The sequence below is a fragment of the Anser anser genome (genome assembly GCF_964211835.1).
Source record: "Anser anser genome assembly, chromosome: 5".
Taxonomy (NCBI): Eukaryota; Metazoa; Chordata; class Aves; order Anseriformes; family Anatidae; genus Anser; species Anser anser.
The window spans coordinates 35,130,035-35,152,572 of NC_139725.1; the positions used below are offsets into that span (position 1 = coordinate 35,130,035).

The 22,538-nt window shown below is 48.4% G+C and overlaps 3 protein-coding genes across 13 annotated transcripts in view; 2 read left to right on the top strand and 1 right to left on the bottom strand.

The window, feature by feature from the left end:
- CSTPP1 (centriolar satellite-associated tubulin polyglutamylase complex regulator 1) overlaps window positions 1-15,293 on the top strand; it is a 116,637-nt gene extending 101,344 nt beyond the window's left edge. For both annotated transcript variants that reach the window (XR_014585428.1, XR_014585429.1), the window contains exon 12: window positions 15,206-15,293. The gene's annotated coding sequence lies outside the window, so the exon portion shown is untranslated. The remainder of the gene's footprint in view (window positions 1-15,205) is intronic.
- On the bottom strand, window positions 1-19,111 carry PACSIN3 (protein kinase C and casein kinase substrate in neurons 3). 4 transcript variants are annotated; one of them, XM_083839493.1, is made up of 12 exons: window positions 18,963-19,111; window positions 8,790-8,864; window positions 7,406-7,506; window positions 6,828-6,984; window positions 6,096-6,331; window positions 5,569-5,724; window positions 4,862-5,037; window positions 3,984-4,104; window positions 3,269-3,405; window positions 2,581-2,643; window positions 1,974-2,061; window positions 1-317 (listed from the first exon to the last, which is right to left on the bottom strand). In XM_083839493.1, exons 3-12 carry the CDS (start codon window positions 7,457-7,459, stop codon window positions 306-308), a joined length of 1,200 nt encoding a protein of 399 aa, XP_083695619.1. In that variant the 5' UTR covers window positions 7,460-7,506; window positions 8,790-8,864; window positions 18,963-19,111; the 3' UTR covers window positions 1-305. The 4 variants fall into 4 exon arrangements, with proteins under 4 accessions (XP_083695619.1, XP_083695617.1, XP_083695620.1 ...); XM_083839491.1 differs by having other exon boundaries at window positions 1,901-2,061; XM_083839494.1 differs by lacking the exon at window positions 2,581-2,643.
- The window catches only part of DDB2 (damage specific DNA binding protein 2), a 17,500-nt gene continuing 13,771 nt past the window's right edge, over window positions 18,810-22,538 (top strand). The window contains exons 1-4 of one of the 7 annotated variants that reach the window (XM_083839483.1): window positions 18,810-18,945; window positions 19,640-19,836; window positions 20,462-20,621; window positions 21,716-21,850. The gene's annotated coding sequence lies outside the window, so the exon portion shown is untranslated. The other 6 variants (XM_083839481.1, XM_083839482.1, XM_083839480.1 and 3 more) reach the window with 6 other exon arrangements.

The window sequence follows — 22,538 nt, forward strand, 5'->3', positions numbered from 1 at the left end:
TCTTACTCATCCTTGTTTATTTATTAGAAAATCCCTACAGGTCTAGGCATTTAAAATGAAGCATTAGTTACATGGAATACATGCCCTCAGAGTCCAGAAGGTGTTGGATATACTGCAAAGGCGGATTGGAGCCAGCAGTGACCCAGTGACCTCTGCAAGAGATGCTGGCATGGCTGTGAGACACTAACAGGGCAGTAGCAATCATGATCCAACCTTCTCAACATAGTTAGCAGGATAGAGTCCAACCTGGCCAGTGAGAAGTCGGCCCTTGCACCAGCCCTGCTCATCTTCCTCACTAATTTTCATTAGTTCTTCACCTACAAGCAAAAACAGTCATTAGGAAGCAGCCTTGGAAAAGGTAGCATAGCATTTGTTTTTTCTGAATTTTAACAAAAAAGACCAGTTGGTCTGAATCCCCACACTTTTTCCCCCTTATCACACTCAGTATCATACTACAGTTTAATCCAATCCAGAGTTATTGACCTCTTCGGTATCTGTGGTCAGTACCATCCCCTAAGGCAAGGCACTTCTGCTCTGTATCATCATAAAGTTTTGTTCCCAATATTTCTACCCAAATTTCTCCTCAGAGGAAAGTACTTATAAGCCAAAGGGCTCAGAATGCTCAGGGATCCTTTTCTAAGGAAAAAAAAAAGAAAAAGGAAGACAACAGTCCTCTGTAGCAGGTAGGAAGGAAATGTAAAAAGCAGCTAAGCTCTGTCTGGAGAGACCCAGAAGAACTATTCCATGATGAACTGTCTGGCTGGGCCAGAAAGGCATGGAATCAACTCCTTTCTCAGACTATGACCAGGAAAGGCTTTTAACCTCCCTGTATCTACTACAAGAAAGGGCAGAAAGGTCCCCTTCTGTCAGTAGAAAGTCATACATCTGCCAGAGGGGGAGGTCTACTGCATCAGTAAGCACATCCCACACTGGCAGATGCTGGGAAAGAAAGTCATCTGCTGTTAAGCTTGAGCCCTACTGGTTCTTGCTTGTCAGAGCAGATTCAAAAAAGGGATGACTGAATATAACCAGTCATGCCTCTATTTAACCATTAGATCTGCTGGGTAGGAAGAGATAGCAAAGAGTCAAGATCCAGAGCACTCATATTTTAAAGCAATAAGTTAGCATTAAGAAGTTTACTAGAATGGTTACACCACAGCATAGATACTGGCCTCAGGCACAAGTCCTTGCTACTGAAAGACAGCACCTTTTAAAGAGGGGCATATTTCTATAGCAGATACCACATAGAGCAAGATTAGAGACACTCAAGATCCAGATGTCCTCTCGGATTTGGAGAAGATGGCACATTCAAACTAAATTTATAAGTTTAAGTGAAGGAAGAAAAAAGGGGAGGGGTTTATTTGCTTGGACGTTCTCCCTCACTCAGTCCTCTCTGCTGGGAGCCAGGATATCCATTCTCAAGATAGCCACAGTTTGCATAGCCGTTTCTGCCAGCTCAACTCTGCCTTCAGTAGTGCATGGCAGTCAAGTGGGCCTTCTCCCCAGAGTATCTACCTTCTGGTTACTTCAAAGAACAATATAGGTGGTCACCTTTCTTTTACTTCAGAAAAGAGTCATTTATATCAATGACAAGGGAAAAACATTTAATAAAGAATAAATGCCTTAGAGACAGCAGGCAGGATCCACTTCACCACTTGGGTTTGCTGCTTTCCCTACACTGTAACCAAGATCCAAGCAGACTGTATGTGGTCTCACTGTCTTTTGATCTACGACAGGTTGGACTGCCTGGTGTATCATCAGCAGTTGGCAGTGGGTCAGGCCAGGGAAAGAACAGTTGTCAGTTTTCAAATGGACATCCAGTTCTTAAAGAGTGTTTCAATCATTCACTTGGCTCAAGTGAAGACGGCAAGAAGTTAGTAAGAGGTTAGTGCTTCTGTACCTGCTTTAAAGCTCAGCTCATCAGCCTCCTGTCCTGTGTAATCATACAGTGCTCGTACCCGTACACCTGGTACCTTTATGTCCTCCTCATGCCCGTTGGCATCCAGGCACTTCTTTGGAGTGTCCTCATCTGACCACTCCGAAATGTCTTCCTTTCCCCCACTGTACATGTGGAAGCAGAGAGGAGACAAGATGGTAGTTGGCAGTCATCTCACCCACTTCCTCCTGAATCACGCACCACTCTGACCCCTCAGAGACTCCTATGCCATAGAACAACGTGCAAGAGACCCAACAGCCAAGTCAGGGTGAACGGGATAGCAAGACACCGGGAGATACTAGATTTGGTTGAAAGCATCCCAGCATTAGAACCCTGAGGGCTAGGAGCTTAACTCATTCTCACAGTGTTTCTGCACATGCATACTTCTCGTGACCTCATCCTACTCTAGCAGACCATCTCACTCAGGGAAGGTCAGTCAGTCCTAAAATGGAGAGCCCAGCTGTGTCCAAAGTTATTCCAGCCAAGAACAGGACAGACAGGGAAAAAAAACAGGTCTCCCATCCCAAACAGATGTGGCTGGAATGCCACTTTCTAAGTGAGAAGCAAGAGCAGAGGGGAGGGAACAGCAGAGAACAGGCACCTGGAACCCAGAAACCCCCGAAGAGGCTACATTCCATACTAACTTCACAAATGTGGGTGCCCTCAGGCTGTCATAGAAGCTGTTCTGCTCCTCTTGATAGGAAGACCTGTAGATTGGCAAATAGGGCCCCTGAATCCAATAGACTGAAATATAGTCATGGCCTCAAGACACCCCTATATTCCCCTTCTTTTCCACCCAGTTCACTTACGCCAGGGTTCATCATTTAAGGCAGGGCAGTGACAGCACTGCAGGACATGAGTCTCTTCAGCCTCTCCCTATTCTCCTGCTTGCTTCCTGGCAAGGGAAGCAGCTATACCCAGACTTGTCAGGCAGTACACAGCAGCATGCCAAGGGAAAAAACTAATACCTTCACTTAGGAAGCAGTACAGTTAACTCACAAGGCTGCCAGTTCCCAACTCTCTTCACCTTGTCTGAAGGAAAGGGAAATTGTGGAAACACCTGCCACAATCTTGCACAGCACTAGTCTGAACGAGGCCAGATTTCGGCACTAGAAGGACCTTTACAAGGACAGCCCCTAGTGAGACGGTGTATGAGACCAAAAAGAGCTCCCCTAACACCCTTATTCTACCTTGTCTTGGGCAAGGCCATGGGGCTAGAAACAGAAGAGACAACAAGTTAAGATAGATCAGTCCTGTCAATCCAACTCATTAATTACCCTGGGCAGGACTATACTTTTCCTAACAGGATGTATCCCAGGTTTCAGTCCTTACCCTCGCCTTGTCTGCAGAGGGGTCTGTGAAAGAACACCATCCCGTGCGGGCAAAATGCTGGTCAGCGTGACGTCATCGGCCATCTTACCGCTCTTCTCCTTCTTGGTGATCGGCCGCTGTGTTTCCAGGGACCATTCCTGTTCAGGCAGAAGTAATAATACCATCAAGCCATTAAGATATGAGAGTTCTGGACATCTTTTCTAATGGACAATACAGAAGGAAGAGTAATAACACAAGTCATGCTTCAGTTGTGGCTGATCAGTCAATCAGCCAAGTGGCCTTGCAGACAGAGCAGGCTCACTCCTCTTGAATCCCGAGGTGCAACAAGAGGGCCTGTGGGAAGAGTTACAATAGGAGCTTATCCCAGGTCCCTAAGCACCAATTCAGCTTCCCTGCTGTTGCAACTGGATGGCTGAGTAGTTGCAGTTCAGCAAGGCTGCACACATTCCTTTGAGGAACTAAAGGGACTGCAACCCCACAAAAGTCTCTGAAGATCCTAATATCACAAGTCTGATGAGCAAAGAGCCTCACTTCAAGACCAGAGACATCAGCATGGTTTAGCCTAAAATGACCAAATGCCAGCTCTCAGACACTCCTGGAAAGGGAAGGAAAGAGCTATGTCTGATACATGTCTTTCCAACACAAGACTAGCAATCCACCAATTTCAAAAAAGCAGATAGTGAGAAATAGTAACACTCCAGAAATGCTTTGTCACCTCAAACTGAGGCCAATTCATTGCCATGCCTGGCCCATGAGTGTTGCGCCACCACTTCAGGTCTTCCTGGTTGTCTGCAGCCATGATGACTTGGTAGAGATCTCGATACAATGCTTGAAAGCTATGACCAAGAACAAACAGAACCATCAGTAACTAGTCCCTCAGTGGTTCCCCAAGACCCAAGTAGGAGAGAAGAGCATAACCTCATGCACAATTACACAGCATATCAAATCCCACAGAACTAAAGGTACAAAAGCTATTCAGCTCAAGGGGAATAGGGCCACCTTTGCAGAGGAGGCAGTGTGGCAAGCAGGGCAAGCTGTTTTGTGTGGGAGTAGCTAACATCTGCCAGTTCTCAGCATAGCTCATCAAATGAGTATCGAAAGAGCCTGGCACATTCTTGCACATAAATAAGGAAGTGGCTCAGATTTGTTACCTCCACCTCAACGCATAGAAGCCCAGAAAAGTCTACCTCCTTGTGTAACCCCTATTTAAGGGCAACTCATGGGCTCATGATCATCTCTCTTAAAATGTCTCTGCTCATGGCAAAACAGGTCTATTTGCTACACATACGGCAACGTGGTGCCATTGCCTTCCACAGACTGGCATAACACACAACACTGAGGCACTTCACAGAACAGAAACACACCCATGGGTCGGTACTAGAAGACGAAGGGTTCAGAGGCAGAAAGAATCCTCTGTGGGGAGCCTGCACTGGTCAATCGAAGAAGAGACCAAATGCCAGTTGTCAGACAGAAGGGGAAGGAGCAAGACCTGCCTGATGCAGCTCCCTTTCACCAACACCAGAATTGGCACCCCTTTTCAGTGCCCAGGACACCCCAGGGTAGAGGATCTCCCCTCTGTGTCAGGGCTGGTACCTTTCACTGGTGGAGAGGTTGAGATGCTGGTGCAGATTCAGGAACATCTCCTTAAAGAAGCACAATCGCTTGCGCTCTGCTTCTTGACAGCCCTCAAACACTTGCTCCATGTCCTCCATGTAGCGGGGATTGTAGCGGTTCAGCTCTTCTAGCATCTTCTCGTATTGATCCTTGCACTGTATCAATGCAGGAGGAGAGCAGTGATGTGTTGCCTTGATGTCAAACCACTGACACTCCCCCTGCTCAGGACTAAAGTTCTTTCCCCCTGCACTGCTGAACACACAGCACAGAAAATAGAAGAAATCACAGCTGCTATCCAAATCCTTTGCTCTCCTAGTATCTTAGAAATGCTTCCTTCCTTACCACCCTCCTCCACAGAGGTCCTTCCACACTTACTCCTGTCAGCAAGTAAGCCACCCACATTTGGTAACCAAGTCTTCAGCTCTGCAGCTCCCTCCCCCTGCAAAAAGTCCCCTGCTTTTTTTTTCAAGTATATTTATACATGAAATTCTACTCAACACCAAAGATAGACCCCTCACTCAGCCTTAGTTCCTAAAATCTCAGCCTAACTCACTAAAACTTCAAAACAATGCAGTCTCATACCTCCTTACAGCCTTCAGCAGGAGCAATTTCACTGAGTGACAATGCAACCAGTGCTTTCTCCTTGGAAGTCGCATCCTTGTGATGCATGTCCATTCAATGCTCACCTTCTCAGCCTCCTGAGTGCACTTCTCTACACGCTCCTGCAACTTGCGCAGCTGCTCCTGTGAGACTGAGGAGTCTGCCTTGGCATGGTTCTCCCTTGTATGGGCCGTTTTCTCCTCCTTCCGGGCTGCGTGGTAGTTTTTCTTAGAGGTCTCTACCTGTAGGAGGAGCGATGCAGACAAGGTCATGATTCTGACCAGAGATCCTCTGTCCTTCAGAGAGCACATTAACACTTTGTTACAGGCAGCAGCAATTGTCTCAGGACAAACAGAAATGCCGATTTGGTGTTTAGCCAACCATGGGAACAGGTATCTCCAGATGATCTCGTAGTGCTAACCTGCCGTGCAGGAACACCAAGCCTGTTACTAAACTCTTCTTACACAGGAAGGAAGCTACAAGACCACCGAGACCAGCTAGACATCCCTCCCTCTGTGGTATTCCCTGCTACCTACTTTGCCTAGTGGCACCCACATTCCGGCAGCCAGCTGGATCACCCTCATCCCTCCTTCCCCATTCACACTTTGCTTACATCTTTCATCTTCTTCACCCAGGGCTTCTGGGCCTTGCGGAACCCATCCTCTGCCTCCTTTGTCTCCTTGAAGCCCCCAATCATCTGCTTGTGGTAGGCCTCCTTCTGCCAGGCCTTGATCTTATCCGAATCTTCGCCAGCCAGGTGGTTCCGGACATCTAAGTGGATTTCACTAAGTCTGTCTGCAGCTGTCAGGAAAGCATGCCAGGCCTTCTCCAGAGTACCATACTGCGGACCTGCAGGAACAAGCACCAGAGGGGCTCTTATACCTCCTGCCCACAGGAAAAGACACGCATTTTCCTCCTCCTACATGCATCTATCACTTTGGAGTCACTTCCATAACTCTGCTCCATCATGTAAGTCAGCACTGACTGGTCTCCACTCAGTCCCAAAAGGCAGCACCCAGACTGGCTGTCATGGCTGGCCATTTCAAGTGGGAGATCTGCAGCTCGATTTAAGGTTTGGACTGGCCAAGGACTTGCGACACTAAAAATATTTTTTTGTAACCAAACACCTGACAACGCAGAGGAAGAGGAAGACTTCTAAAAGTAAATCGAAGAACTGCCTACAAAAAATACACGTACAAAAAAACAATGCCCAAGAAATTCGCACCCCCCTTTCTGGAAAAGAGGGTCCTGTCCCCCCCAAGGAAACAACCTCACCTCAGTACGATAGAGCACCCTAGGAATTCAGTGCAATTATCCTGCTCGTAGCCCAGCCTGCCAACTTTACCTTTCTCCACATTGGTCCTCCACTTACGGGACCACTCTGTTAGCTGCTGGGCGTAGTTCTTCTCTATCTTGGCTCGCTCCTGGAAGCAGGAGATCAAGTCATTGCAGAGCCGGTAGCCATCATCCACACGCTTCACTGTCCGCCTGTAGTTTCCAGCCTGAAATTTCATACATGGTCATTTATACTGCACCTTCACATTCCTTCAGAACAGACAGCAGGAGGTCAAGCACTGCACTGGGAGGGAGCGCAGACCCTCCTGGAACCTGCAGCTGGGTTCAGACCCGCCTCTGGTGCTCTGTCAGGCAGAGCAATGGAGGACACCAAGATGCTCTTTGCCTCTCACAGCTCTGATCAGTGTCAGCTGAACAAGGAAGTCTCATTCCACAGCATCAGCAGAGGAAAGGGTTACCTCCTCCTTGCAGTAACAGACATGTTACTGAACCACCCCACAGCTCCTCCCTTCCACTCCCCAGGAGCAACATGTCACCTGTGAACCTGAAACTCAACCCCTTAATTCCATGGGTGGGAGGTAAGACATTCCTTCCTACCTCCCTCACACCCCAATTATCCTTCCTTACCTCCCAGAAACTGCCCCCAGGAGCCTCCCCGCCAGCATCATCTTCTGATGACATCACCCCCGTTTTCTTGCAGCAAGGAATTTTTGCAGATTTCAGTTAAGCTGAGGAGAGAGAAAAGTGATTTCTAACACAGCACTGGTCAAGCCTTCTTGTAGGAGACAATCTCAAACTTCAGCTGAGCAGATCCTAGAGACAGCAGTGAATCCAATACTTCTGAGCAGCACCAACCACCCCTGCAGAGATTCTTTTTTTAACCAAGGCCCTCAGGAAGGCAGCAAAAGCTACAGAAGCTGAAGTAGCTACAGCTATTTGAAACCAGTCTTTGATCACTTCAAATCCTCCATCAGCAGAGATGACTCCAGTTTCCCCGTGAGTCAGGATTACAACAACTGACTGGAGAAAACGAGGCTGAGCAGTCAGGCATGTTGTGAGTGGGGAGGAGCCCGATAAGCTGCCCACCACCTGAGCTGGGCTTGAGCAGAACTACAGGAACACGCAGAGGCATACGCAGCCACATGGCACTGCAGCATGCATGCTGGTTACCCTGCCACACGGCTTCCCTAAAAACATCCCTGTAGTGCCACTGTTTCCATTACACTCAAGTCTGTCACCTCACTAGGCTCAAAATCTAGGCTAGAAGGTGAAAGGTGCTCCTCATCCTCTGTCTCAGAACTTTTGCCCATTCCCCGTACAAGCCTGTGCTGCTGCTTTGCTCCTGATGTGGTGTGACTCTGAAATCCCTGGGGAGAAGTTCAAGGATGCTTTTGTGCAGGAATGAGGAGCAATGGAAAGAGGCCCAAGCCAGTTGCTCACACACAAACCCTCTGGGCAAGCCTGGGTTAATGCAGCATAGATGTCCTTTGCTGCCACTTCTCCTCTTGCACATTCCTAGTTATAAAAAGCTTCCCTCACACCCCAGAGAGGTATCTGCTCATTCTGCCAGCCCACAGAGCACACAGCAGAAACTAAGATCAGGTCAGGAGTGCCTGTCTCCCACCTCCTGCAAACCCTTCTCAGTGTGCCTGCTGTAGTGCAAGCCACCTCATAAGCACCCCAACACAGACTGCAGGAATTTCCTCCATTTCTTCCAGAAACAATTGGGCTCTGTTTGCCCAGTCTCACATGCTATTGACTGTCAGAAGCACATTAACGCTGTTCCTCTGGGTTTCCCCAGAAGGCTGGAAGTGCTGAACTCCAGTCACACAATCAAGCTGTTAAATGAGACGTGATGTGCAGATGCACGAGCTCTGAAACTTGAAGAACATCTCCACTCATGCCAGCAGCTGTCCCCGTCCTCCCTCCCCACCATCCCTAGGCAGGCTGCAAAGCCATCTTGTGTGCTTCCAGGGCGCACAACTCAGCATTGCCCCCAGTAACCACGTACCTGAGAGAGAGATGACAGGAGAGCAGCAGGGAGCTGGCAAGTATGTCCTGAGCTCTTCAAACTCCTTACAACAGACTGGAGGAGAGAGAGAGACAGGCAGTTAGACAGTGCTGCTTCTTCGCAGGGATGCTGCCTTTTCTGAGGCATCCCAGCCCCAGAGCAGCGATAGGGGTGTCCCCCTTCTGCCAGCTACTAGGAGGGGCACCCTCTGATATAGCAGCTGCAGCCACTGTGCCTCCGAAGATGCCACGTTCCAGCACGTAGGAGAGATGCCAAATCCTTGTGTCACAAGACCTAGCCCCAGAGAAAGTTAAAATAGAAACTATTTGGGGCGGCATGACAGCACTGTGCAGGAAAGGTAGCAGCATCACAACAGCTGAGCAAAGGGAACAGCCCAAAGCCAGCAAGGCCTAAAATAAGCACACCCCAGGCACTGGGTGGTGGGGCCTGACCCCCCTCACTGTACACTGTCTGGTAGGAAAGCCCACTGCCTCCAGGCACTGCTGCCACACATTTAGACATGGCAGGCTTCAAGAAAAGAAGGGAAGGACAGACATGCACTTCTTCCCACCCCTTTTCCCTAAAGATGAAAAGGAGACAAAGGACTCGGTAACTACATTTAAAACAAAGCACGCTTCTCCTCATGAAGACATAGCTCAATTAGATATCACCCATTAAGACTGTATCACTTTTTCCACCCTTCCCTCCCACTCTGCCCCCATCCCTACTTCTTTATCGGGAAGCAATGAATCACAAACATGCCTTCCATCTCTGGTTTCCGATTCAGATTGACTACAGCGTGCTAGAATTCAGGGGTAAATGTGGAAAGCTTGTGTGTCACAGCATGCTTGTTTGCCTGGTCAGTCAGTAAAGAAAGGAGGAACCCAAATCCATTATTTCTACAGTTTCCACATTAAAATAAGGAGGCACGGCTCAAATTTCTTGGGAGTTACAAACCCAAGTAACTGGATTTACTATCACTAAGACTAGCAGGCTCTGAAACATAATAGTAGCTGCGCTGGATCAGACTAAGGGTCCTTGTCACCGCATATGCTTCGTAGCCAGTGGCCAAAAGCAGCTATTTTTTCCTTGCTTGGAGAACAGAGCAAGCATACATGATGCTTCCCTGCGTACTTTCCAAGCCTCTAACCATTTGTTGACAGGAACTTCCTGAGCTGAACGTGGCACCTATGAATTCAGAAACACCCCATGAATCACTCTTCCATTAACTTCTCCAGTCTGCATTTGAACACACGTGAATTTTCAGCATCAACGATATCACATGGCAAAGTATCCCACAGCTTAAAGCTCTACTGAAACCACCACCACAGTAGCTGGGTGATCAAATAAAATAGTTTAACGTTTCTACAGGTTAATCTCTATGACCCAAGTAGCGCCCAGCAGAATAGGTTATTTCAATAGTAGTTGTATAGACTTCATAAAAGTCCAAGAAAAAGGGTCCTGGTAGAAGCAGAAAGGTCAAAGAACAAGGAGGACCCTTTTCTGCCAGGCTTTTTCTGGACTTTACATACTCCATGAGCCCATGTCAGTCAGCAGATCAAATTGGATCTGCGTGCAGACATAGGGATGGTACTTAGCAGTGCACACGGGGGCTGAAGAACAGCTGCTGCTGTCACCCTCAGCCCAAGAAGAGCAAATAGATTGCCACTCCACCCCCTCATGCCTGGTTATTCCCCAAACATCATATGTTTTGGGAGCTACCAAGAGCTTGAGACCAGGGAAAACGCGAGTTTGCCAGGAAAAGCAAGCAGACAAGTGTTACATGTGCCAAAGGCTGTTCTACAGCAAGGTGGGGAGATGCCAGTGCTACCCTGTGGACAGCCTGATGGAGCAGGAGCCACCGTGTCGCTCAGGAAGGTTGGCAGAGCCTGTACAGGATGACCTGCAGTTGCGTGGATCAACACCAAGACTTTCTGATGCCACTGCCACCTCTGCTAAGAGGGGCCCAACATCAAATTTGCAGAGCAGAGGAATGTTTCTTCCCCCTCCTGCTTCCCTCGTCCATTTCTTACAGTTAAGTGAATGAGACCTCACTGCAGCTCCTGCATGAGGAGCTCTCCCAGGAAGCAGGGAGAGCACCCACATCTCTAGTCACTTCCCTTCCGCAGAAGTGCAGATGAAGGCATCGCAGACACCACAACCAGTGATGGCAAGTAGGCAAAATAAACCATACAAATGAGATTTATGCATAGATAGAAGCCTTGCTGCTAATAGTGTTTTAAAAGAAAGGTATTCCCCTCCATCCCCCAAATATCTGCTCTCATTTTGACCAACACAGCAAGTTATCCAAAAACAGCTCTTGGTCTTCAATTGCAGAAGGGCCGAGTGGCTCATGACTGATTCACTGGTGAAGAGCTCCACTATAAGAAAAGTCAGAGCACTTGTCACAGCAGAGCTGTTTCCACCTTTAATCACGTCGATCTCACCCCTGCTCCGGTCAGTCAGATCTCAGACCACAACTCCCCACCCTCAGACCGAGAGGTCAGGCTAAAAACCTTCACTTCCAAGTGTGTGCATCTGGCACCACACTACTAAGCAGGCCTTTTTGTTTCGTGTTTACACAACACTAGTACAACAGGGTTCTGATCCACAATTAAAGCTTCTAGGCCAGATAGTAATAATCACTCTTGACTTCAGAAACTTTTCCCTAAGGCGCATAAGCCACAAAAATCCTCTTCCCTCTACACCACGCTCTAGTGCTTCCAGACTCCAAATGCCCAAGGCATCACTTCTGTGCATTGCTTGACTGCCTCCTGAGACTCCTTGTGAGCAATTGTTTTGCTAGGTTTGCCAAGAACCAGCCTCTGAGCTCTACACACACTCCAAGGGCTGGTGCATACACACCTGCAGGAACTCTTCCACAGAAGTAGAGCTTGTACACCGTGCCAGGCAAGGCCTGCTGCCCAACAGAGTCCCCTTTCCACCTTTCCTGAGTACAACAGCAAGCACTGCATCCAGGCAGATGAAGGAAAACGTTCAATTATATTTATCAAGTGACTGGGCTTTGGTGACGGACATTTTTATTATGGACCAGTTCCTATAGGGGTGTTCCAGACAAGCTAAGCAAGAGTCTTAATCAGAAAAGGGCTACTAACTCATTTCCACCTCAGGACAACAGTAACACCTCAAAGCTGCAGCGTGACATTTCTGCAACCAATCTGTTTGATTCCCAAAGAGTCACTTTTCCTGTACAGCAGGCAGTGGGAGAGGTTTTGTTTTCACTCCAGGGCGCTTCTGGTGTAGATTGCAGATAAACATTTCAATCTGAACAACCCAAAGACACAAAAGGACAACAGTCCACCCTCCCCTTCCAGAGCGGCTGCCATGAAAACACCATTTTTTGGTAACTTGTTGTCAGAAAGGAGCTAGAGCTGAAGCCAGGAAGGCACACAGAACTCCAGCAGCATAATAAGTGGGACTGTTACTGGTACAGCAGTGCTAGGAAGGCCCCTGATGGAAAGGGTGAAACAAAGCATGGGACAGGGTTTCCTTTCCAGCCTCATCTCTACATGTGTGCATCCAATAGCTCTGAACTGTAACGATGCCCAGTAAGGTGCTCTCCACTGCCATTACGTAGGGGCACTGATAGTTACAGGCGGACACACCTACCAGAGAGAGGCCAGTTCTCCACAGCTAGAGGAGTACCAAGTGACATCAAGATCCTCCAAGAAGCCTGTATACCTGAAGTGACTTCTACCCAGCAAAACATCCCCCTGGGATGCTTACCCTATTGCTGTGGTCACACCCTTGCTAGAGTCACCTGCCTGGGAAAGGGCCTACAAACCAGTGTTTCTCAGCCACTCGCTGAAGCCTGCCAGGGCTGCCTCGTGCAGTTTAGAGAAAGATCTCTCCAGCCAGGAAGAGGTCAGAGACATCAGGCGGAGCAGTAACTGACTGCACACAAAGGTCACTTCAGCTATGTGCAAGCCTCTAACAGAAGCTCGTCTCCAAAACAATGATTCTCCAGAGACCGCGTGGCTGTCCACCAGCAAAATTCTCAATGGTTATACCAAAGTACAAAAGTACAGACAGAATCCTCCTCCGCTTAAGGTGCTGACCTCCTGAGTCTACGTGCTGCTTCAGTGCTCTCTCTAGCTTCAGACCACAGCTTCTTTATATTGGTCTCCTCCAGATTCAGAACAAGCTAATATCCTGCAGACATCTCACTGTGCCGTAACCCCAAGTGGTTTTTTTTTTTTAAAGTGTTCAGACAAAATACTTTCCATATTTTTTAGCTATTCCCTGTCCAGTTCTCAGGGGCCAAGGCTACAGGATAGGCTTCTGCCAACACATCACTGCTGATCTAAAGGTTAAGATTCCTGACCAACATAGCTGTACCAGGCAGAAATTGTTTCACCAAGAAAAATTTTGTTTTCCTTTCCAATAGGATGTAGGAGATCTCCAGTATTAAAGGAGATTGCAACAGCAGGCTGAGCAAGTGTGCCCACTTCCAGCTAGGCTTTGAGTAAGGAAGCTGTTTTGTTTCAATCTGTAAATGAACAGCAGTGATCCAAACAGAACAGAATGCGCCATCCTCACCCAGCCCAGAGTAAAGAAAAGAAATAACCGTGTGGTGCTGGTGTTTGCTTTTTCCCCAACCTCAGGTAACTGCAGTTAGTTTATATCAATGGAATATTCTCCTTCTGTGATTGAGTCACCTTGTAACCCCCAGAGCAGGGATCAAGTTTACCTGAATGCATTAGGGAGCCTTAAGGGAGCAGGCTGCAACCCAACAGCCTTCAGAAGAGCCGCAGGCCACTTAGCACCATTCTAGCACCGAGCCTCCTGCAGTTCCTTGACTGCTCTGTGGTGTAGTGAAACAATGTCTCCAACCAGGCTTCTCTGCCCCTTCCATTGGGAAGGTGCACTTTTTTAACCCAGCTGCAGTTCTGCATACCTCTCTATACAAGGAAGCTCTTGGCTTCATTTTACCAATATGCAGTTTCACTTAACTGTCCTTTAAAGGAAGGGGGGAAATGGGAGATGAACTTGGCAAATATTTTTGTCATGTAGACAGAGTACATGGCAATCATATGCACAATGAATTCAAAGTAGTATATTTCTTTATCTCTCAAACAGATTTCTGGTTTTACTTGGTAAAAGCTGATTTACTGTGTATTAGACAAAATCATAGAATTATTTAGGTTGGAAAAGACCCTTAATCAAGTCCAACCATTAACTCTAAAACTACCAAGTCCACCACTAAACCATGCCCCTATGTACCACATCCACACATCTCTTAAATACCCCCAAGGATGGGGGCTCCACCACCTCCCTGGACAAGGTGTTCCAGTGTCTAACCACCTCTTCCGTGAAGGGATTCTTCCTTATAGCCACTCTAAATCTCCCCAGTGCAACTTGAGGCCATCTCCTCACACCCTACCAATTACCACCCGAGAAGAGACAGACACTCACCTCACTATAACCTCCTTTCAGGTAGAGTGATAAGGTCTTCCCTCAACCTCCTCTTCTCCAGAATGAACTCAGTTCCCTCAGCCACTCCTCATACGTCTTACTTTCTGGTTCCTTTACCTGCTTTGTTGCTTCCATGAAAGCCTTCCTTCCAAATATTCACATAATGCAGACAAGAACCTGAAAATTCATCAGGGTGTTTCCAAAGTTCATCCTGTTCCCTGCTCAGTCCCCAAACAGGCTGTAGAAGGAGATACAAGCAACTTTTTGGAAGGAAAACTGAATAAAATAAGACTGAGTGCTAGAACATCCCTTACAGTAAAGGAGAAGAAAGAGGTAAAGCATCACACTCATTGCTTGTTTTATGTTGCGGTCAGTTAGGTGATGGCAAAGCTCTTTGGTCACCTTTTGTCACCAGAGATAGGTTTCCTCCATTGCTTCCTCACAGGAACATCTAAACAAAGATGCAAGCGTAAGGCAGCCTTCAGTACCATATGAAGTGGCAGGACTACAGGCAGGAGGTTAAACAAAGTTATTTTACACAACCAGAGCCTTCTTTTTTACATGCCTGGTCCCAGAAAAAATGTTTGCTCTGTGGAGTTTAGAGAACATTCAGCAATTTAGATTCCCTTCATAGCATCTCCTGGTCCAAGAAGCATTTAGCAGATTCAATTGCTTTGTAGATAGTCTATTGGTAAAGGTACCCTGTGTCTTTTTGACATATTTCCTGGAGACTGCACAGATAACAAGGTTGAAGAGGGCAGCCATGAAGAACTATCCTGCACTGTGAATATTCATACCTCACACGTTCATCCTGGAGATCACATACAGTATGTCTTGCGACAGCTTTTGTCTACTTTCAGATTACCTGCACAGAATCTGGTCCTCATTTTCAGTATTGTCTCTTCAGCCCTCTTCAAATACATTTTTGAATATCAAGCTGAAGAACACGTCTATTAATATAAATATACTTCATATTCCAGGTGTTATCAACAAAACTCCAAGAGGCTACAAAGGAATGTGTTACTCAGTCCAAAGGGCACATATCACAGAATAAATTTCAACTGCTGAGCATCACTGGAACGTCATTTGCTTCCTCAGCCCATTGGCCAAAGCACAGATCTCAGTTTCTAATCCTCAGGACCCAAACAGACATGTGAGGAAAGAATACCAGGACCTTTTTTAAAGTCAATGCACAAACAGAGCAATCCAGTGGGCATTGTTTCCTCCCTCGTGGCTTCTGGAAGCAGCTCCTATCCCACAGCTCAAAAAACTGTTTTTGTTGTTCGTTTTATTGGGGTAAAAGCCTGCTGGTGTCAACACCAGGCTTTCACAGAGGTTTCCAGGCAATGGGGTAGGCAGTGCTGGTACAAGAAAGGGCTGATTAAGGACACCAAGAAGCAAAAACAAGCATCTAGAATTATTCAAGAAGTGAAACATGCTCATTGTCTCCAGGTCCTCCACAAAGGTTTCTTGCCCTTGTCAGGGTCAGGTAACAAGCCTACCTCACACTTCTATAATGCAGTGCTGCAGCCCATGCAGGTCACAACAAACAGTCCTACTGCGATCGTCTACTAGGAGAGCATAACCCACCTCCCACCCCCCCAAGCTTAATGCCTCTGGATCCAGGCCCCTGGTACCATGGAGATCCCTCACATGCCTCTTGAGCAAACTACAATGCCCAGTGACAACCACCAGATTTAACGCACAAATTCCAACTGTCACGAGTCTGAAAGGCTCTTTCCCATTGTGCCATTCACAGACAGGAGAAACCACTGAAGGCAGAAATATGATTAGGATGCCAGTCACACACATTGCTTCACGGCATTACCCAGCTTCAGCCCACATTTCAGCTTGAAGGGACATGAAACTCTTGTACGAGTCACTGAAACAAAGCCGGATGATTACAGCAGAGGGCACACCAGGCTCTTTGCATTAACATTACACTTTGTGCTGGAAAAAATTGTGCCCAAATGGTCAGAAGGCATTTGGAGGTTAAATTAGTGTTCACTGTGCCACAAGGTAGCGGGCAATAAGCTACCTCTTGAACAGCTTCTGAACTGCTCCAACAATGCAAAGCTCTTCTGTTACTCTTCAAAGAGCTGAAGCCCAAATTCTCCATGAAACCCCCCAGATACACTAGTCACTGTTTTCTGTCTCACCCACTACGGCCTTCAGATTAAGGCTAAGGCTTTTTTTTAATCTCTCTGACACAGCTCCCTGTCATACAGCACTATCTACACCCATCACGCTATGTAAGTATGATAGAACAGCTTGCCCGATCAGAAAGCCTGTTTTAGGAAGATAAGAGCGCCTCAAAGGGCTTAAACAGCTCTCCCATTGTTTAGGAATTTCCCCATGAACTCTCATGAGCAGCCTAACTTCACATATTACTGATCAGCTGATGGAACAAAATAGAGGCAGTTTATTACTGCTTTCTAATCAAGAGCATAGTTTTTTCCACTCAGGCTATAGGCAGATACTTTTGAGGTCTCCAGTTCAATCCCTGGATGCCAGCCATCACATGAACCAAACAGTTTAAACAACAACTACTGAATAATCTCCAGCCCTCAAGATTGCCGGAATAAAGAATATATAGTATTTGCCACTCTGAGATACAATGACATTTTTAACAAGAGCTGATCTTGCCCCTAGTGTAGTGCCTCATCTGTTTCTCAGTTTTACAGTCATCTTCTAAGATTAGTCACATTACAGATATACCTGACTGCACTGTTGAATCTTCACATGTGCATATATATATATATATATTTTAGGGGTGGTGATGGCTTGTAAGCTCATGTTCATCCATGGAAAGCCCCAAAAAGTCAGGCTAGTTCTTGTATAATCCATAATGACCTAGCATGATTAAAAGCATCACTGTCCTCTAAAGAACTGAATTTGGGTCTACGAGGTTGTGAGGCTTTTATAATTTGGTTATACACAGTGCCAAGGACCTGCGACATTTTGGTACAGCCAGCTCACACACAGTCCTTACTCACTGAAGTTTGATAATGGAATTCCAGGTGAGCACCTACACCTACCAACACGGTGAAGTTACCACTCTTTACAACCCAAGAAGGAAGACAGTCCTTAATAGAACAAGTGCAGGCAAGCCAGAGAAGCGCAAACTCACAGGTCAGGAAAAAAAACAGATCAAAAAACAATAAAGCAATACAATACAGTGGGCACAGAATAGGGAAGGCAGCACGCAGCTAACCCAGCTCAGGCACTCATTCTGTTCCAAGTTGCAACTGGAAGTACGATCTAGTGAATATTTTCGGGAACTTCTTGTGAGGCACTATTAATAACACAAAGCATTGCCAAAGCAGAACACAGTCCGTCTCACACGGAGTACACTGCACACTTCACAGAAAGGTGAATCCCTCCCGAAAAGAATGTGCTCAGTTACGCAATGCGCAGGGAGAAGCTCCCTTCAGACTCCACCCAGGGACCAGCTCACACCTGGAGCCGGGACCGTCCAGACCCTGTCATTTTAGCCTACACGCTGCAGCCATGCATTCTGCGCCCATTACGCACTGAACATTGCTTGAATCGTCGCGAGGCTTAGCGACTTCTGGGTGACATCTGCATTCCAGGGTGGAGCAGGAGGCTCTGCTAGGGCTTTGTATTGCCATCAATTAGTGCAGTATCAGAAATATCTTTGTGCAAATTAGATCTGCAGTGGACTTGAAGGGGAGAGAGGTTCGTCTCCCACCGCAGGAGGCAGGGAGCACCTGCTGGGTGCGGAGGCTGCAGAGCAGACGAGGAGGCCAGACCACTTCCTAGGGCCAGGAGCACGCCGCCGGAGGTGGTCGGCTAACCTCCTCCTCACCCCCACACCTAGGGACAACTCAGAGCTTGAAGAACTGAAGCAAGCAAAGCACACATAGTTGGCACAAAAAGCAGCGAAACTGGTTAACGCATTTGGGCCACGCTAACTTCGCTTATTGATAGCCTCGCGGAGATGGCAGATCCCTCCTCCTGCGAGCGGTGACAAATCGCAGACCGAGCGCCGGGTGTTGAGGCCCACTAATACCCTCCATGTTTATCAGCTTTCGCCTGCCCCGGGACGGAGAGGACACGGTAACCCCGGCGTCCTGCCCCGGGCCGGGCACAGCCACCACAGCCCCGCGCTCCTCTCATCGACACCGACCCCAGGACGGAGGGGGAGGATAAGAGAGCCAGGGCCGCCCGGCTCACGGCAGGGAACAGCGACAAGTTCCCCCCAGGAGACAAGGGGCAGCCCCCAGCCCTCGGGGGAGCCGCTTCGCCCCTCAGCACGGCGCTGCCTGAGCCCGCGGCTCCGCTCTCGGAGCGGGCAGGGGCCGGGCGCGGAGCCGCCACAAAGGGGCCCTGTGCCCGCCGCGGGGCGGAGGCGCTGGCCCCGGGGGAGGGGAGCGGGGGCGGCCCGCGGAGCCCCCAGCGCCAGCTGAAGGTCAGGCTGGCGGCCGGGCTGCGAGGGGAACGGGGCGGCGGAGCCCTGCCGGGGGGTGCCCCGGCCCCCCGCCAACACCCTCCCGGGGAACAACCCCGCGCCCCCCCCCCGGGGGTCTCGGCGCCGCTCCCCGCCCGCAGGCAGCGCCCGGCCGGGCAGCGCCTCCCCCAGCCGCCCCCTTTCCGCGAGGAAACTTTTCCCTCGCAGCCGCCCAGCGCACCGCGGGCAGGAGCCGCGGGGACCCCCAGCTCCTCCCGGAGAATGGGGCCGAGAGCCGCCCCGGCGGAGGTGACCCCGCCGCTTACCTCGCAGGCGGCTCGGCTCGTCGCGGCGCGGCTCGGCGGGCAGCGGCCACCTGGGCTGGGAGCGGGCCGGGCCCTCCCCCTATTTCAGCAGCGGGACGCGGGGGCTCCCGCCCCGCCTCCAGCAGCTCCCGGCGGGGCGGGCCCGGCCCGGAGCTCGGGGCAGGCCGGGGGCGGCGGGGCTGCCGCCTGCCCGCCCCTCCTGAGCCAATTAACGGGACCGTGCGGGCAGGTGGGGCCGGGGCGGGGGAGCGGTGCTGGATCTCCCGCCGTCCCGTCACGGGCCTGGGCTCGGGGTAGCCCTGCGTTTTGTGGGGTGTCGCTTAAAGCACTTGGGGGGGCGCGCAGCGGGGTTGCCCCCCGGCATGGCGGGCGCCTGAGGGGGGAGGCAGCACTGTGAGGAGCCGCCTGTCCGGCGCTCAGGGAGCTGGGCTCCTGTCGTGTCTGCAGGGCTGGGGCTCAGTTAATTAGTTACTGCGAGCTGCAGCTGGCCCGTGCCCACCTAGAGCTCCTGTTCCCCGGTTCTGAGTGAGGCGTAGGTCGCTCTCCTGGGGTTGGGGAGCAGCCTCACCGCAGCTCAGCGTGGTGGCCTTTTGGCTCACTCCCTCAGAGCTGACTCAGTCCGTTCGCTCTCTCCTCTGGAAACCTTTTCCTGAATAACCCAGACCTCATCTTTTCAGAGTCGCCTGGTTGAAGCCAGCTTTTTCGAAGTACCAGGAGGTTTGTGTGCCAGAGTTTCCATTTCTAGCGCCAGGCCTCGGGTGTGGTTTGCCATGACGCTGGGACAGAGCGTGTAGAGGAGCGCCTGGAGGCCTCGCTGGCCCCCCTCCTCTTGACTGCTTCCAAGAGACTTGGGACCCACCTCCAAGGACCAACTGTGAGTTTGCCATGATGTTTATGCAATCAGTGGAGAGAGGAAAGTTTGAGAGCCTTACAGGAGGGAGAGAGGAAAGAACATGCCGTAAATCTGTGCTCCCGCTTCTCTGGAGCAGTCCAGGGATGCTTTCTCTCTTTACAACTGCCCCAAGTTTTATAGGAGGTAGAAAAGTACCTCTACAGAGGACCTTCAGAGACTATGAATTCCTATTAGAAAGGAGATCTTAGAAACCGTTCCACTTATTTTGCCCTGGGGCCAATCCTCAGTTCACTTTCCCCTGTGTAGATTCCCATGATATGTCACTGGATGTGGTACAACAGTGAGTGTACTTTCAAAAAGTGACTCAAGACGTTTATCTTACCCTAGAAGTTAATTATCACTGAGAATATAAGCATTAACTTTTTATCTTACTAAAATATTTTTTTTTATTTTAAAAAGAAGAAACCACCCCTGAAAAAAAAGAACAAAACCAGTGCCAATTCTTTGGCACAGAGATTCTCTAAATCAAATATGAGATTTTAATGCCATTATCGAATTTACATACATTAATGAGGTAGCGGAAAGCAAAAACCTGTAATTCATTAATATTCTTTATCCAGCGTTTGCCTTATTTTATGTTATGCAGATTTTGATACTGATACTCCATGCATTGAGCATCTGAGATGCCTTCCATTTCGGATCTGGCTGTCCCCAGTACTGACTAAGTGGCGAGGCTACTACGTAACATGGCTGTTTCACTCCTTTCCTCTAAGACTGGAATTGCTTAGGGAAAATTGAGTGCTCAGGTAAACAAGATCATTAGAATAGCAATACTTCTGCTCTTTTTCCTGATGCAGGGCAGCCTATTAAAGGTCATGGGATAGAAGGAGGTTAGATAGCATATTTACTCCTATCTCTTGGGGATTGAAAAATTTTTCCTACCTTTTAGCAGAATATAAGTCTTGCTTGCATCTGCAGGCAAAACTCAAGTTGCTGTAATGGTACTCTTTACATCAGTAGTCAGACTGAAGTAGCCAAAAACATTCATGCTTTGGAAAAAGATCCTGGCAACAAGGAGGCAAAATACCAACTAGTATTACAAATACCATGAAGTTGACGGTCTTAGTCAGAATATAGCTTTACCAGACCCAGCAACAAGACAGCTTCATTCTCTAGTAGAGAACTGTGATCTATAGCTAAGGTGGAACCTCAACAAGAGCGTACATCAGACAGAAGGCATTGTAAAAACAAGCCTAATATCCAGCCCATGCATATTTATACTCCTTTGACTTTGCTGCATACATTAGTTTGAAGCGTGTGAGCCTGTAAATACATATCAGAATATTATTTTCAAACTACTCTTTCTCTGGCCTGCTTTGTACCACATCTGCTTAGTACTGGCATACCAGTACTAATCAGCGGCACCCTATGCCAATAGCCTTTCTGCTGTGCATGATTTGTGATCTGCTATTCTTGTCCTTAGTGAATAACAATTACAAAAATAATCTGGTGACTCTTAAGAGAGAAAGCAAACGTGGTGTTAGTAATTGATAGAAAATGCTAACCATGACAGCGCAATGAGGAAACCCGTAGGTTGCTGTGCATGCCCTCTGTGCAGGGAAGCAAACGCTGGAAGATGAAAGGAATGGGGACAGGAAGTACACAACATTGCTGGAGGTAACCTAGATGACACCATTGGAGTTTACTTTGGGATTAATACATAGATCATTGAAAGCAATACAAGTCTTTCAATCTGCTTGAAGAAAGTTGCTATCGGGGCATTTGTCTTCAGTTACAGACTTAGAAATGTACACCTTTTACTGTATGTGAAAAACAGAGTTTGTTAAGATTTATGTCCTTTAATTGGTGATTTGTTGGTGATTCCTGATGACCTCCACAGCTTCTGGCTCTGATGACGATGACTTGTGCAGACCTGTAGATGAAACCGTTGATCATTGTCAAGACAAGGAGGCTATTTTTCTCTAGTAGTTTCCCTTCCCAGAAATCAAGCCTTCGAGGTTTCTGAGGAAAGCAGGTAAATGCTACTTTCAGTTATTGCTATTGCTATTTTTTGTTAATAGATACAATTCTCAGAAGAATGCTGTGTATTACACAAGTGCTTGGTAAGGCTATGGTCAGGTTGGCATACATGTTCAAAAATGTCTGACGTTGTCTGTCAACATGTCAAAACTGACGTCTGTCAGCGGTTATGATTTTTTTTCAGGTCATTCTGATACTCAGTTTTAGGATGCTAGCAACTAATACAACATTGTTGCAGTGCAGCAGAAAGGTCTGGAGTTTGGCTTTTTATAGCTTCTCCTAGTAGTTTTTCAGTTCGATTCCTAATATGTGAGAAAATGTATAGGTAATTTGAGTAGAACCCCCTGTCCCCCCCCAAAAAAACAACACACCTACAACTGCAGGAGCGGTTACACAGAGATATTTTAGGACCTGTGTTCGCAGCCAGCTGTGTGGATGACAGGACGTTATTACTCTGAATATTGATAGGGACCTGAAGCATGGGATGCCTGCTGCTCTGGAGGCAAGGCAGGCAGCAGCCTCCCTCCTGGATGGAGAGGGAGGGAGGTGTGTGTACCTCCAGCTGGGGATTGTCTTACTTTCTCTCTCCTGTGCTGCCCAGGGTAAGGTCTGGTAGCCTCTGAGTTGATCCAGACATGACTTTTTCCCCAGCTAAAGCCCATGTTTTTCTGTCGAGCTCTACC